Here is a 14,762-nt window from a genome sequence, read left to right as displayed (position 1 = left end):
GAGCTTGCTACTCAAAGGTTTTTGGCAAAATCTCAGCCATCTCTTGAGGGTCATTAGACTCCACCTCATAAATTCATCTTGAAGCCAATTTATCTCCTACGACATCCTGCCATTTTCATGTTTGCCTGTGGCTGCCTGAGTTCCTGCCTCCAAGTTTGATTTCACCGTTACGTTCTTCTAATCAGACAAAAAGTCATTTTTGGTTTAGGAACAGCCCAAGAACTTGCAGAAAAAATCCTGATGAGGTCATCAGAGTTCAACTGAATGAAGGTAAGAGCCTCCCAAGGGCATCTTTAACACAGATTAAATGTCTAATTCTATGACTGAGAATGTTGGGGGGAGGTTGGACAAGCATCGACCAAATGGAATAAGGGAAAAAGGAGTTAACTTGTCCCAAGTTAGTACTGGTGAAACTACAAATTGATTAACTCATGCTTCAGGCAGTCTTCTATGATATTTTACATCCTAATTAATGTTATTTCTCTGCAGTAAAATGCAGAAGCTTACAATCCAGTGTTGTGAAGCTGTCTCCTCACAGGTAGTGGAAATGGAAGTTAAATATTCTCCATCCTTGGAGGTTTTCTAGACCAGACAGGATAAGATCCTGAGTAAAACTTTCAAGGTCTTGCTTTCACTCTTTGGCTTCAAATTGTCAAAATTATTTTGGCACTAAAGCATTTTATGCCTTGAACTAAGAACATGGAGGGAAGACAGTTGGGCCAGGAGTAGTACTTAGAGAAATTAAATCTGTAATTAGATGAGTCACTTTGTAGAATAATAAAAAAATTAACCAGATCTTGAAATGGAGGCCTAAACTGAAGATTGTGATGCATCCCACTAATTTGCGTCTGTTTGTCCTCCTAAAGTCTCCAATGCCACAGCATGGCAGTGTCACATGCTTTTCTCTTGGAAATGAGCTTGTAGTCTGTGTATTAAACCCTGCTGTCAGTCTGTATGTGCTGATGTGCTGCTCATTTGTGCCTGTGTTTGCAGCTGTTCTGTCTCACAGGGCTTTGAGAGTTCACTCTGCTCTCACAGCAAGCAAAGGAGGATGGCAGAGCAGGGCTCTCAAAGCAGTGTTTGTTTGCTCCTCAGAGTTGTTTGGGGTGGGGGTTTGGGTTTGTTAGGGAGTTCCTGGTGGGTTTCTTTACTTTGGATGAGGTTATTCCATCCCCTCTAGTTCAAGGACCCTGAAACTCTGGCTGAGGTAGAGCAGCTCAGCTGCCTGGCTGGGTCCCTGTAGCCCTTTTGAATGAATAGTCTGAAATGAGGAGAGGAAAGCCAGGAACCACCACCATACCTGTCCTACTTTGATTCCCTGGCTGTAGATAATTAATTTCCTCCTATCTGAGCAACACAGATTTATTCTGTGTTTTGTTGTTGCTCATCACGTCTGAAAGCCAAATTAGTGGAGTGTTAAGGTGCTCCTTTACCTGTCCCAGCCACCCCACTGGTGTTTCCCTGGCTCCCCCTAATATAGAGATGATGGGATGATGTAAAATAGAGAGCTGTACCTCAGGGTGGGCATGGTGTGGCTTTCCATAACCTCCCCAACTGCTGTGTGTCTCTCCACAGGTGCCTGATCTCTGCCAGCTAACACAGCCCTGAAAGGAGGCACAGCCAGGCCTTGAGACACTACAGGACTTGCCTTCAACTCCCAGCTGAAAAAGGGAAGTTTCAATACAAGAAAGCACCTCTGGTTTTTTTATTACCCTGCAAAATTCAAGTGTATTGCAAAGTGTGAATGCTCAGGTCCACCTCTTCCCCATGGGCAAGAGCCTCTTTCTTTGTTTCAGAAGGCTTCTCTCTTCAGAAGACACCAGGAGGCAGAAGAAGTTCTGAATTCCTCTAAAGCCAGCTAAGCCATAAGAAGTAATCACAGAGATTTGGGGATCTGAAATAACTGAAAGCTTTTGTTTTTGGAGGAATGGGGCTATTTTCCTCAAAACAGGCATTCAAACATACCATTTTAACCTTAAGCAAAGATTAAACTGAGTGTGTATGTCTTATTTGTAAAATTTAATGGCATATACATAAATTCTCCATGTAACATTCTATTCTATGATCTATCTCTGTGTGTCTAAATACATGTAAGAGAGCAGATCGTTTATACAGACACACAGACGTGGGGTAGGTCACTGGAATCCAGCAGCAAACACGGATTTACTCAGTCATTCTCAGCTGCTCTGCTGGTTTGATTTCCACCCCTGCATTGACGAGGCACTCGCCACTGGGTGGCACGGCCGACCCGGTGCTGCTGGGAAGGGACAACCACGAGCGTGTCCTGCTGTGACCTTGCCGGGGACAGTTCCCTGCGAGGTTTGTCCTCCTGGAAGAACTACAGAAGGAAAAGAAACGAACGTATCAAGCCCCTTGTAAACACCCTCTCAGAAAGGAGTTGTTCTCATGCCTTTAACTCAGGTGAAGTATTTGATGATCAGGGAGAACTTGAAGTTCAGCTCTGCAGCCGGAGACACCTGGAGAGAGCTTTCCATGGATGCTGAGGAAAAACTCAGAGATCACCATCTCTACCAGGAGATTCTCACCTTTTGCTCCAGGACTGGAATTCTGTGTTTTGGCTGTGGGATTTCTGTCCTTTTCTTCTGGATGTGAAGACCTAGCAAGGGCCTGGTGTGGGAGCAGGCTGAGCTTGTGGAGAATTCCACAGGATGTCCTGGCTTTGGCATGGCCCCACCTTTGTGCCGTGCTGCTGGAGTGTTTGCCTATATGCACACTTGTGTTGCCTTTCTCTGCTGTGCTGGCAGCTGTTGAATGTTGGTTTTTATGTTTAAGAAATATACATTGAAGTGCCAAATAAATGTTTAAGTGTTTGGAATTGTCTGCTGCCTGCCTTTGGCCTCTCTTCTATTCTGTGCAGCAGTAGCTTGTTCTATCTTCTTTGTGTGCCTTGGAGTTCAGGAGGAGTCACAATGACAGGAACTGTGTCAAAGGTGATATTGGGGAGTCATTATTTCTGACAATATGGTCCTGTGGTCTTAGGCCTCCTGTAACAGTTGTCAGAGCAGTTTAGAAATTTTACAAACAAGAGAAGGCTGAGTTTGCCAAAAATCTGTACATTAAGCCCTGAAAGACTTGCACCTTGTTGGCAGTCAGTTGTCCACATATTTCAAACCTAGAAAACAAGGAGAATCACTCTTGCTGTTAGAGAAAAGCTCTCTGCATCTATTTCTCTCACAGTGAATGAATGAAACTCAGCAGTGGTTTTGTGAAAGGGACTGCACATTTTAATTCCTTTGTGGCTCCAGTGCTCTGCTTCCTCCTGGAGCTGCTCCACTTCAGCCAGCTGCATGTGCAGCATTTATCTGTGTGAACCATTCATTCTTGTTTCCAGGAAAGCATACTGCACTTGGTGACATTTTGTTCAAACCCCTCATTTTTGTAGCAGAACTTGTGTAGTCTCTTGGATGGCCTAAGATGTGCTAAGCTGAAGAAATTCTGTGCATGAGGAGGAGTCATTTTGGGTTTGAAGTTATGGCTTATCATTAATCTTTCTAGTTTGTGCTCTCTACTGTCCTGAATTAGCTACTGCAAGTTAAGCTCTTGCTGTTCTGCTTCTCTCTTAAGAAGCCCATCTCTGTACACACATGTGCATCCCCCTATCAGACAGATTTTTCTTTTTAAGGTTAAGTGCTCACCAGTTTCATCTCTCCATTGCTTGTTGGCTGACATGTGTTGTTTTAGTTGAAGCAAGTGGTTCTCAGGATTGTTGTTCTTACCTTTTATGCCAAAGTTTGCAGCAAGGGAGGCCTTGGTTTTCTGTTGTGATTGTGTTTAATCAAGGAGGTTGTTTCAGGCTGCCTATTACAAATATACAGATGGAAGATTACAGGAAGCATTCTTTAAAAAAAATGGAACTGGTTGTAACTGCAGCACTTGAATCCTCATAATGACAGAATAATGGCACATAAATTCTCAATTGACTCTTCTGTGGCACAGGGGCTGGTCCAGTTACTCTGTTTAACGTTTTGCATCCTTCTGCAGTCAAAGGCCAGACTGAAAGTGTAATAGATTGCACTGGGTGGTTTGGGGTTTTGAGGCAGAAATTTGTCCTTCCTCCATACTTTACAGGACTCTTGTAGCTTTTGTGGTTTGTGTAGCTCAGGTGCAGGTGCTGTCACGTGCTGATTTGTTGTTCATGCTTTATGAACCACAGAACAAGAAGTCAAGGCTGGAACTTAAGGCTAGCAAAGCACTGCCTCCCTCAGAGCTCAGTGAATCCTATCCAATCTGCCTTTCCTCCTTATTGGATTAAAGGAGAATGGAACTGAAATGGCTTTTTCTCCAGCCATCTGCCTCTGCAGGCTCCCCTGGCACACAAGGAGCTTCAATGAATTAAAGAAATAGCAAAGTCTGCTTAAAGACAGCACCTCCTTAAGCCCTGCCAGAAATAGAAGCTTGAGTCACTCTTATTCTCTTATTCACTGACACCCTTTAGCCTTTTTCATTTTCTGATGGCTAAAGGGAAAGGCTCTGACTTCTATTTTTGGCTCACAGAAGTTGTTCAACCCCATAGGCACTTTCTGGATGGAGTCTTCCAGGCACTTTATGAAATAATTTCTGGTTTTGTGTTCATGTAGCTCTTTGTGTGTATCAAACTATAAATACAGGGAGGAGTGGTGATAGCTCAGGACCTGCTGCTCAGCAGCTCATGTGCAGGTTCTGAGCAGATGGGAGAGGTACAAATAGTCTCTTTTTACATTGCTAGACTTTATTTGCTTGCAGCTTTCCTAAACTAAAGCTAGGTAATTGCACTCCAAGTCTACCTGAGAAATACAGGTAAGTCACTGAGCAATGTAATGTAAAATACTTGACTAGAAGCAACTTTCACTGTGTGATTATATTTGATGTTTAACACAGCTCTGGGCCTTCCTGTATCAACTCCTGTAAGTCCAGCACCTGATCTTGACTTCAGAATTTCTTTTCAAAGGACTAACTTCTTTATCCTTCCTGTTAAAATATAAAACATTTTCTATTTGCTTTGTCTGTCTTCATTCTAGCCATTGGATTTTGGCCTTCCTGTGTCTGCTAGGATGAAGCACTTAAGAGTTTACTCCCTGCATAAGTGCTTATGAATTGTGATTGTTCATTTATTTAGCAGATGTCTCTGCTGATAGGTTTTAAGTGTTGAGTTTTTACTCTGAAGTGTATTTGTCTTTTGGTTACTTTCCTCACTATAAACTGAGAGCCACAGCAGCCCCTTGGCACCTGTGCTGTATTGAAAGCCCATGTTCAGGTAATTTTTGATAATTACTCATAAGTCTCATCAATCTGCTTTGTTTTTCCTATGAAAATCCTCCTTCCTGTGTGAGGCTTGGGAATGGGCATGAAATGGTAAACAATGCAGAAAAGTTTGTTAGACTCAGTGATTTAGTGTTTGCCAGGCACTGCAAAAAAAAAGTACCTGAATATTCTAAGAGTGGTCCATGTTTTAGGCAATGCAGTAAAACCTGCTCATTGTTGGATTTACCTCACTATCAGTAAAGACCTTTAATCTGTGCTTGCACTTCCTGCTGGCCCTGACTTTGCTTGGTTTGTGCCTTGCAGGCTGGCAGCTGAAGAGGTGGATTCTCTGGAGTCAGACACAGCCAGCCGCTGGCAGGGGGTCTGCCTCAGCAGAGCATCTCCCACGCCTCCAGAATCTGCAGCCACTGTGAAGTCACTGATAAAGTCCTTTGACTTGGGATGCTCAGGTATTTGGACATTGTACTTTGCAGTAAAAATATTTCTAGCAGTGAGCAGGATCTGCTTCTTGCTCCTGGATGGGTGTTTTCTGTCAGTGCTTGGTGCATAAATATGGAATGTCACAGTGGTTCCCTGATATGAAAAGAGACTGATAGTTGGGTTTGAAATCCAGATGTTTCCATGGTTTGTCCTTGCAGGTAGCAGTGGACAAAATATCCCAGTTCACAAGGTGCCCAGGAGCCCTCTCAGTGGAATTCCAGTGAGGACAGCCCCAGCAGCTGCTGTTTCCCCAATGCAGGTACAGGGAGCTCTTCTGTCCTTGTAGATTCAAAAGGGGTGGACACAGTGCTGGCTCCAGCATCTGCTGACAGGGGGAAGGGGAAACTCATCTGTTTGTTTGCTGTGGAACATCAAATGCTGTGGTCCTAACAAAAAGGATCAAAGTGAGTTTGTCTGGACTTCAGCTTAGAGGTCTTGGTGGACGAATGTGAGCTCTGGAATCCAGTTCTGAGCTTTTATCACCATGGACCAGAAAAGAGGTTTCAGTTATTGGGGGTGAGATAGAAGAAACATCACACTGAACTAGGGAGCTGGCACATGAGTTGGGACACAAGGGATTGAAGTTTCCAAGATGTGTGCTCCCACTTATCCAGTGAGGTCTGGGAACTGTGTATTGATGCCTGATGATGGGATATTCATTGAAAACTGCTGCTGGGGCTGCAGAGACAAGAATCCTCATGACATATGACTCAGGGTGTTGGGAGCAGAGTCAGGGTTGAAAACAGGCATCCTTACTTTTGGTTTGTGACTCTAAATTGTTTGGCAAGAGAAAAATCATACAAATAGAAGTGTGAAGTAGTTGAGGAACCAATGTATTACCAGATAAAATATTGTCCCTTTGTCCTTTTATTTTTCACAGTTATTTACCCAACTCTAGATGCAGCTGATACCCTGCTGAAAGGTTTCTGTATCACTCTGCATGCTCTGTGCTGTTGAGATAGCAGAAACTTGTTTTTGCTCACCTATTTAAGCATGATGGCCAATACTTCTTCAGTTACCTTTTGCACCTTTGTTTCACAGAGACATTCTGTGTATAACAATGCCAAGCCAGCCAGCAAGGGCATTGCCAGGCATGCAGACCTGTCAGACCTCCCTCTGGCAGGTAAGTTGTGATCAATGTACAGACACTGCCTCTTTCTGTTAACTAAACTTGTTATTTACTGTTGGCCTCAGCCTGAGCCATTTTTCCTCTTCTTACATGGTCAAAGGAAAGTACCTCCAATATCTTTGTTTTACAGAGCTAATTAATTTTGTTGTGCTTCTATTCCCATCTTGATCATAACTAAAAAATAGCTGATTTATTGTGGTTTGCCAACACAAACTCCCCTTCTTTGTTCTGAAGGATCCATGGCACCTCTCTAATCCACACTGTGGAACTGGAGAGGGCTGGATTTTGTTCAACATGTATGTCTCTGGAATTAGCCCAAAGCACTGTCTTCTGAGGGTTTATTTGTTTTTAAATTGAGCTTCATTTGAAATACATCAAACATTTCAGATACTGATGTGACTGTTTTAGGAGCAGTCATATTTGGGCTGGAAATAGTTTGTTTTGAGAGTTCTCAAGAGATGAGTTTGTTTTCATTTCACACTTTGCTTTTGTTCTCTTGTCATTTAATATTCTTTCCTACCAATGTTTGTTTCCCATTTTCTCTAGGCCCTTTATTTTAATTATCTAGTCCTGAATGTAGTTGTTGCATTGTAATCAAAGTTAATAACAGCAGATTCTTGAATTTTTAAGGACAGATGAAATGTTATATTCCTGTAGTGAAACTGCAGGAAGGGACAAAAAAAGCCCCAACAATCAGTCACAACTTCTTGATGGCTAGACTCGATTTTCTGCCATAGTTTGCTAATACAGAAGAGAAATTAGAACCTGGCTAAGCAAGCAGAAGTGTCTGCTTCTGTCTAGGGAAATGGACAGGGTTTATTTACTTGCATCACTTGGTTTCCTGGAAGTCTTGCATGAGTGTGTAGATCCCAAACACAACATAAAACCTTTTTAATCTCTACCAGTTTACTGTAGAGTGAAATAATGTATCAGCTATGTAATATGATGCCAGTCCTTAACAATAAATATCCCACTCTGGGCCATGGATAATTCCTGTTATTACCCATGGGCAGTTCTGTGAAATCTGTTAAAATCAACAAATATTTTATAAGCCATTGTATGGTAAAAATTTATGGCTGCTTATCTAACAAGTTCCTATATTTACAGCTTCTCTTTGTACCTGGATTTAATTTAGTTCCAATAATCCATAGCAAAGGCTTACTCACTGTAAAGCTGTAACAGCTCTGGTTCCAATCTAAATAATCCTAGAAGGCAGTTGATCCAAGCCCTATGCAAACAACACTGAATCAAAAATTATCCCCAAGGAAATTCAGAGTGAAGTAGTCTCCATAATAAAAATCTTCTGGCTGATTCCATCTGACCAGTGTCACAGCAGGGTTCTGTGATGTCCCCAATGTGACCCAAATGTTACATAGTTGGAGAGGAGCATGGGTTACTTCACCCAGAGCTGGTCTTTGGTTGTGATCTTTGAGAGTCAGAGATTTCCTGGCTCCATCTGGACCTTCAAGCACCCAGAAATAAGTTAAAGGGAGCTGAAGCTGAGATAAGAAGGAATTCACACCCCAGTGATTGGCATTAATTGGCAATTATCATAGGGATGGAACTAAAAAAGAGATGGAAAAGTTGTGTTCCACATTCAGTAATTTCTGATAACATCATGTGCAGTCCTGGCTTGTTACATCACTTTTTATTACTTATTATTATTATTATTTAATATATATTGATATGCAGTGATTTTCTTTTGACTATATAACAATATATATAACAAGTACATTATACAAATTACATAATATATGTAAGAAAAACACAGATGCATCTGCTGTGAATATATTGAGCCTTCTCAAAGTTATATCAGACATCATGAGGAGTAAGTGCCTTTCCCTGGGCTGTGCTCAGAAGACAAGAGGCTTTCTTGCTCCAAGTCTGCTAATGGCAGAAAAGAAATCCTTGTACTAGGGCTGCTCAGTCATCTGGTGAAGATATCTGTGCTCAGCTTTTGAACCTTGGAGACTGTAGATTTTGGTATTTCCCTTCATTCACCTGAGGCCCCTACCCCCCAGCAGGAGTATCAATCACAGGAAACCAGGCAGCCTGTACTGTTGAAATCATCAAAGCCATTCCTTGTTGTGGTCACCTCTAATCTGCTCAAGGTTTCCTAGCCCCATGTGTGTTTAATGAACAAATGAGTACATTTGTTTAGAATCAAAACAACAGACTCCATATTGTGTGCTGGGGTGGCAGGACAGTGATTAATCACATTCTTCAGGCTACAAACTTGACAGCTTTTTTTGAATTCCCACAGACCTTCTGAAGGGGAGGAATGAAGAGCTGAAACCAGACCATTACCTCCGCAAAAGCCCCTCCCTGGAATCCCTGAGCAAACCCCCCATGGCCTTCAGCAGCAGGATGCTTTCCTCCACCCCCAGCTGCCTGAAACCCCAAAGCAAACTCAGGTATCAGCCCAATTTCCTGGGAAAAACAGGACAGCCCAACAGCATTACCTTGGAACCAAGATAAATGTTTTAATCTGGAGGATTTAATCTGGATGTTTTAATCTGGAGGATCTCCTGTCTCCAGGGCAGACTCTGCTGGCTGGTCTTTGGGAATTACCAGGCTCTGTTAGATCAAGATATGAAAATTCAGATTGTAATGATCTTTAAAAAGGGAAATGAGGATAGCAAGCTTTCAGGAGCCACTGAGTTGTGCACAAGAATTCCATCATGTGTACATGTGGTCAGCCCTCTTTATCTTACTGTCATTTTCCATGTTGTGGTGAGCTAAAAACCAGAGGCTCTCTGGTCCCTGAGGGATGAAGGAAATTTGACACATAATTTTCTTCTCTCTTGAGAAAAAACATACATTTTCCTCTGATCTCCACCATTATTTCCACCAGTAGAAGCTGTAGAGTGGAGACAGTGTGGGTGTTTTAATTGTTGGCCTTTAAATGTTCTCAGCTTTCACACTTTTCATTTTATTCAAGAACTTGTTTTGCAGCACCTCGACTGGGTGTGAATTTACTGTTACAGATTCTTTAAGCAGTTTCTTTCAATTTTACATCTAAATCCTAGTTTTTAATATATAAAATAAAGAGATTACTTGAAAATTGTATAAGCAAAGCTGATGACAATAATAGCAGAAATGTTTGGTTAACACACACCATTGCCTATCCACAGGTTCTGTTTTTTCAGCTCTTCATGTGCAGTGACACCACCTTGTGTAAAGGAAAACACTAATTGCAGGCTCCAAAACCTAATTCAGTTTGGTTTATGTTCGTGTTCTGTGCTGCCATTCTGCTGTGTCATACAGATACTAAACAGACTAAAAAATTAAAGAGATTTCAAGTGTATTTATTGCCTTCTCCCTTCTTCCCTGGTTTAGTGTGGAGAGGAAGGACCCCCTGGCAGCCCTGGCCCGGGAGTATGGGGGTTCCAAGAGGAATGCTTTGTTGAAATGGTGCCAAAAGAAGACTGAAGGTTACCAGGTAAGAGAGTAGGTACCTTTTTACTTTAATCACTTTCCTATAGTATGCAGTAAGCAGTCACTTCAAAGAAATATGAATAATATTGTATGTTGATTTTTGCATGTTTACTTTTGTGGGCTGTTTCCATCCTCTTCATTCAGATTCTCCTGGCAGTGTTGCCCTTTTCACTGTTAGAAGTGTTCTCTGAGCATCAGCCTGTAGGTTTCTTTCTCTGATTTACACCCAAGTTGAACTAAATGTATTGATTTTAGAAAAAAAGGATGTGGCTTTGCAAATATAGAGGCCTGTGTGACATCTCAGGGTAGATATTAAAGTCAGAAGAACCAAAGCACAATCACAATATTGATTTATGGTGAGAATTTTGCCTTTCTATCTTCACTGCTTTGTTTAGAGGAATTCTCTCTTGGACATTCTTCCTCAGCCTGTCATTCCCATTGCACTCTCTGCTGTGCATTCACTAACTCATCATGAACTTGCTTTTCCCAGCCCCTTGCACTCCCATGGTAGGGCTGATGTTGAGCTCCACAGGGAGTTTTTATCATTCTTGAGTACAAGAAATGTAGAACGTCATCCTCCTTCCTGCCTGAGCCACTGCAAGGGTGGGATGAGGTAATGAGCTCCACAGAGCAGAGCCCTGATGACTTCTTTTCCAGAGATAACACCCCTGTCTGTGAGGCTTCATCTGTGCAAATTCCAGGATGATCTGTCATTCCTCACGTGGAGCCAGAACCAGGGGGAAGTTGGGATGCAAACTCTTTTCAGCCCTGTGACACAGCAGAATGAGAGCATTAAAAACTTGCTGCTTGGCTGCCCAACTTCTCTTTTTGGTGGCAAAATGTGTGATAGCAATTCCTCATCTGAGCTGGGGGGGAAGAGGGGGGATTCCTTTCTGTTTAAATTATGATTTCATTGAGCAGTATGGGCAGAATGGATTAGAATAATTGATATTCCCAGTAGCAGCTACTCCCCATGTCCCAGATTCCCTGAGGAAAGCTGGATGAGTGACCTAGGAGAGTGTCTGGGGATGAGACCTGGGGACCAGCACACAGGATTCCACTTTTTAAATGCTTTAATTCATACAAAACTTATGCTATAGATAGAATTTTTCATCCTGCTCCTGGCAAATATAGACTCAGTTTAATTTAGTTTAAGATCAAGTCCAGCCATAAACTCTCCTTGCATGGACTACAGTGGGAACATTCCCTGGCCTTGAACTTCAGCATGTTCCCCAGGAGGCAATCTCATAAAATAAACCAGGGACACCGAGGGGAGTTGGGGGAAGTGCAACACAAATTAGCAGTGGCCCTGGAGGGTTTTGTTTGCTTTTTAAAAAAAGAAATTGCATGAGTTTACAGTAACTGAAGGGAGACATGAAAGCATCTATGTTTCTGTAATTGGCTATGTCAATTCTGAGATTCTTATTTAAACAGTGATTTGATATCAGAAAGATATGCATACTGAGAAAAAATATTGAGAACATGAAAACAGAATCACTGGAGTGAAAATAAAGTGGGAGTTCAGTTTAAGGACTAGGAGAAAAGCATATGAAAATGGGATTGCATAAACTGGCATGATAGATCATATTATTTCAATTGTCATGTTTTGGTGCCCAGATGAATGTTATGTGGCATTTTGGCCATTGATTCTGAATAACTATGCAGGGGAGGTGCAAAAAAGCTCAGTAGGAGCAAGAATTGTGGTGAAATCAGGCTTTGGACTCAGTGTCTTTGTGCAAAACTTTGGTGGAATATCTCCACCTTAAAACCCAAATCTAATGTATGGTTCCCTATAAGAGTTGTGCAGTGGCACAGGCTCTCTGCTGCCAGATACACAATTCTGCTCTTCCTTCTGCCTCTCCAAGTTCGTTGACATCATGGTGTGTAATGTAGGGCCATGAGGTGACCAGGCTTGAGAAATGCTTTTGTGGCTCTGAAACTCATTTACCACAAATACTTTAAACCACAAAGCCTGCTGAGAGTAAGCTATTTGTGTTAAAATAGCTTTTTCTCTGTTGTCTTGTGGCTTTTTTCCATCTATTTAAAAAGATGATACATCCTAGCAGCATTGTGAAGCAGGAACTGGGTGCCTCTTTTCCAACAGGCTGGGTTCCTGTGAGCTGGAACTCCTGGAAGCTGCTGAGAGTCATTCCTGTTGCATTATCACCTCCCATAATCATGTCATTAGTGACTGTGGTGTCATTTAAGTACCCTGATTCTCTTTGCTCTCTGTGGAGACCATTTGTCAAGGGGCCAAACCTCTCTAGATTAAAGTCTATTGCCATTCACAGATGTATTGTGAAAACACAGAACTTTAAGAGGCACTTAACCCATGATCATTAGAATTGAGGATTATTGTTTCTGCCACACATGCTCTCTCCAGAGAGGAGAAGGAACTGCCACCACGTTAATGAATATGGAACTATTTTCATGCTCTTTTCAACCACTACACACCCTTCCTGTGGCCCAGAGGAAAAGAGGATCTGAGAGTGGCTCTTTCCTCCAATACATTTTCGTGGTTATTCTTTTGTTCAAAGTGATGTTTGGTTTAACAGGACCTATTTTGCATCCACCACTTGTTGAAGATCCTCCATCTCTTACAGTAAAGCTCTGTGGTTGTTTTAAACAGAAGAATGCTAAATAGGAGCAGACAGGGAATGTCCTAGAAGTGATAAAGGGAAATGGCAGCTACCTCTGGAAATGTTTGTATTTCATGTATTCTTGATCTGTGTTTTAAGGCATTGCATGGGATCACCTCCCTATGGCAGTGTCAGTGCATCAGCTGTGGATCAAGGCAGCTCTTCATGGAGCACAGATACAAAAGCTTAGGCAGAAAAATAAAGCTGTTGCAGTATTTGCTGTTTGTCAAGTAATTATAGCAAGAGACTGCTCTGCTGGTGGTTTGGCAGTGGATGTAATATAAAGCTCTTTATCCTTTGTGTTCAATTTAAACTCAGACTAATACCAGCTTTTTGTTTACGAATTTGTGGCTTTCTTTTCCTCGCAGGAATTTGCATTTCTTTTCTCGTTGTGCTAGGCAGTATTTCCTCCAAATCCTCCTTGTTCTCAAGCCCTATGCCATGCTGTTAGCCCCTGCTTTTTCTGATGCTTTTTTTGTCTGATTTGCTGGCTGGATGAGATCCAGCATGGATTAAGTGTGACCCAAAGATGGACATGACATATTCCCTTTGGTGAGGTGGTCATGGGACCATTCTCCTTTGGGAGAGGGACTCTGCTGGGACACACTGCCAGGATGGCAATTTTTGGACTGCTGATGCATCAACCAGGTGCATTCCTGGGGCTGCATTTTGTGAGGACCTGCTCTATAGGACACCCCAAAGCTCCTTCATGGCCAGTTGTACTTTTAACACATCTATATTTGAAGGTTTCTTCTTTATTCTGGAAAATAAGGGCTCTTTTTAGAAACAGGAAGTTTATTACTTCTTTGTATGTCATTAGTGTGAGTAGTTGGCATTTTCTGTCTACTGAAGCATTAACCTTTTCTAATTGTCAGCTGAGAACTTGACCTCACTGGCATCATGTGGGACTGCAGAGCTGTGTAAAAAAAAAAAAAAAAAAAAATTATATATATATATATATATAAAATATAAGTGCTACCACAGTCCCTCAGGGTCGGTATTCAGGCTGGCAGTTCCAGCAGAGTTGATTCTTCACCAGAATTAGAACTGAATGGGACAAAACCCAGGATCAGCCTCTGAACCTGGTCAGAATGTAATACCTGGGGCTTGGCTTGCTCAAACACTTCCTTTGACACGTATATGATGGAGCTCAGTTTTAAAGCCTTGAGAATCCCAGCACAGCTGTGCCTTGTCCTGAGGAAATACAGGAGAGAACCCACTGGTTTCTTAATCACCAGATGTGCACCCAGGATTGGTGTCTGGAATTAAAATGCAGTAGCCAAATCCTGGCATGTGAGGAATAACCAGGTTGATTACCAATGTAATCACCCCTTCTCAGTGATGCCAGTGCACAAATGTGCTTCCCCAGTGGAGCCAAATAACTTGAGCCAAGCTCTACCTTTTTTCACATAGAGGGCTTTATCCTTTAAACAAACACAAGTCTCTTGATTGGAAGGATAAAATAAATGCAGCTCTCTCAAGCGTAGCTTTCTATCCTGCTGGGTCATTTTAAAAATAGCATTTACATTCTGTCCATCCCAAAGTCCAAGACACTTCCCTTGTGTTGCCTGGATGCACTGACAATCAGTGAAAACACTGAATTGATTGGTCACCAGCTGGAACAGCTCCAAACTGGGAATTTGACTGGCAGGGAGCTGGGCCCTGCTGCTGGTCCACCAGTAACCTTTGGTGGTGGGACCTCTGCCCACCTTGTCTCCATCCTCCACCCTGAGCCTGCTGCAGTCTGCAGCCTGCCCCTCCACCCAGGAATTCCAGGGCATGCCCAATCTCTGAATTCTCAAGACAGATAATTA

At 42.3% G+C, this 14,762-nt stretch overlaps 1 protein-coding gene across 6 annotated transcripts in view; it reads left to right on the top strand.

Moving 5' to 3' along the window:
* The window catches only part of SPECC1 (sperm antigen with calponin homology and coiled-coil domains 1), an 85,188-nt gene that overhangs the window by 57,561 nt on the left and 12,865 nt on the right, over nt 1–14,762 (top strand). For 4 of the 6 annotated variants that reach the window (XM_077188764.1, XM_077188763.1, XM_077188765.1 and 1 more), the window contains 5 exons: nt 5,566–5,711; nt 5,901–6,001; nt 6,784–6,865; nt 9,135–9,285; nt 10,211–10,313. In XM_077188764.1, coding sequence (XP_077044879.1) covers nt 5,566–5,711; nt 5,901–6,001; nt 6,784–6,865; nt 9,135–9,285; nt 10,211–10,313 — 583 coding nt within the window. Of the gene's footprint in view, nt 1–208; nt 271–1,575; nt 2,842–5,565; nt 5,712–5,900; nt 6,002–6,783; nt 6,866–9,134; nt 9,286–10,210; nt 10,314–14,762 lie in introns of those variants that run through there. The other 2 variants (XM_077188766.1, XM_077188767.1) reach the window with 2 other exon arrangements.

This window comes from Agelaius phoeniceus, chromosome 20, assembly GCF_051311805.1.
Source record: "Agelaius phoeniceus isolate bAgePho1 chromosome 20, bAgePho1.hap1, whole genome shotgun sequence".
Lineage (NCBI taxonomy): Eukaryota > Metazoa > Chordata > Aves > Passeriformes > Icteridae > Agelaius > Agelaius phoeniceus.
This window is presented reverse-complemented; position numbering and strand designations above follow the sequence as displayed.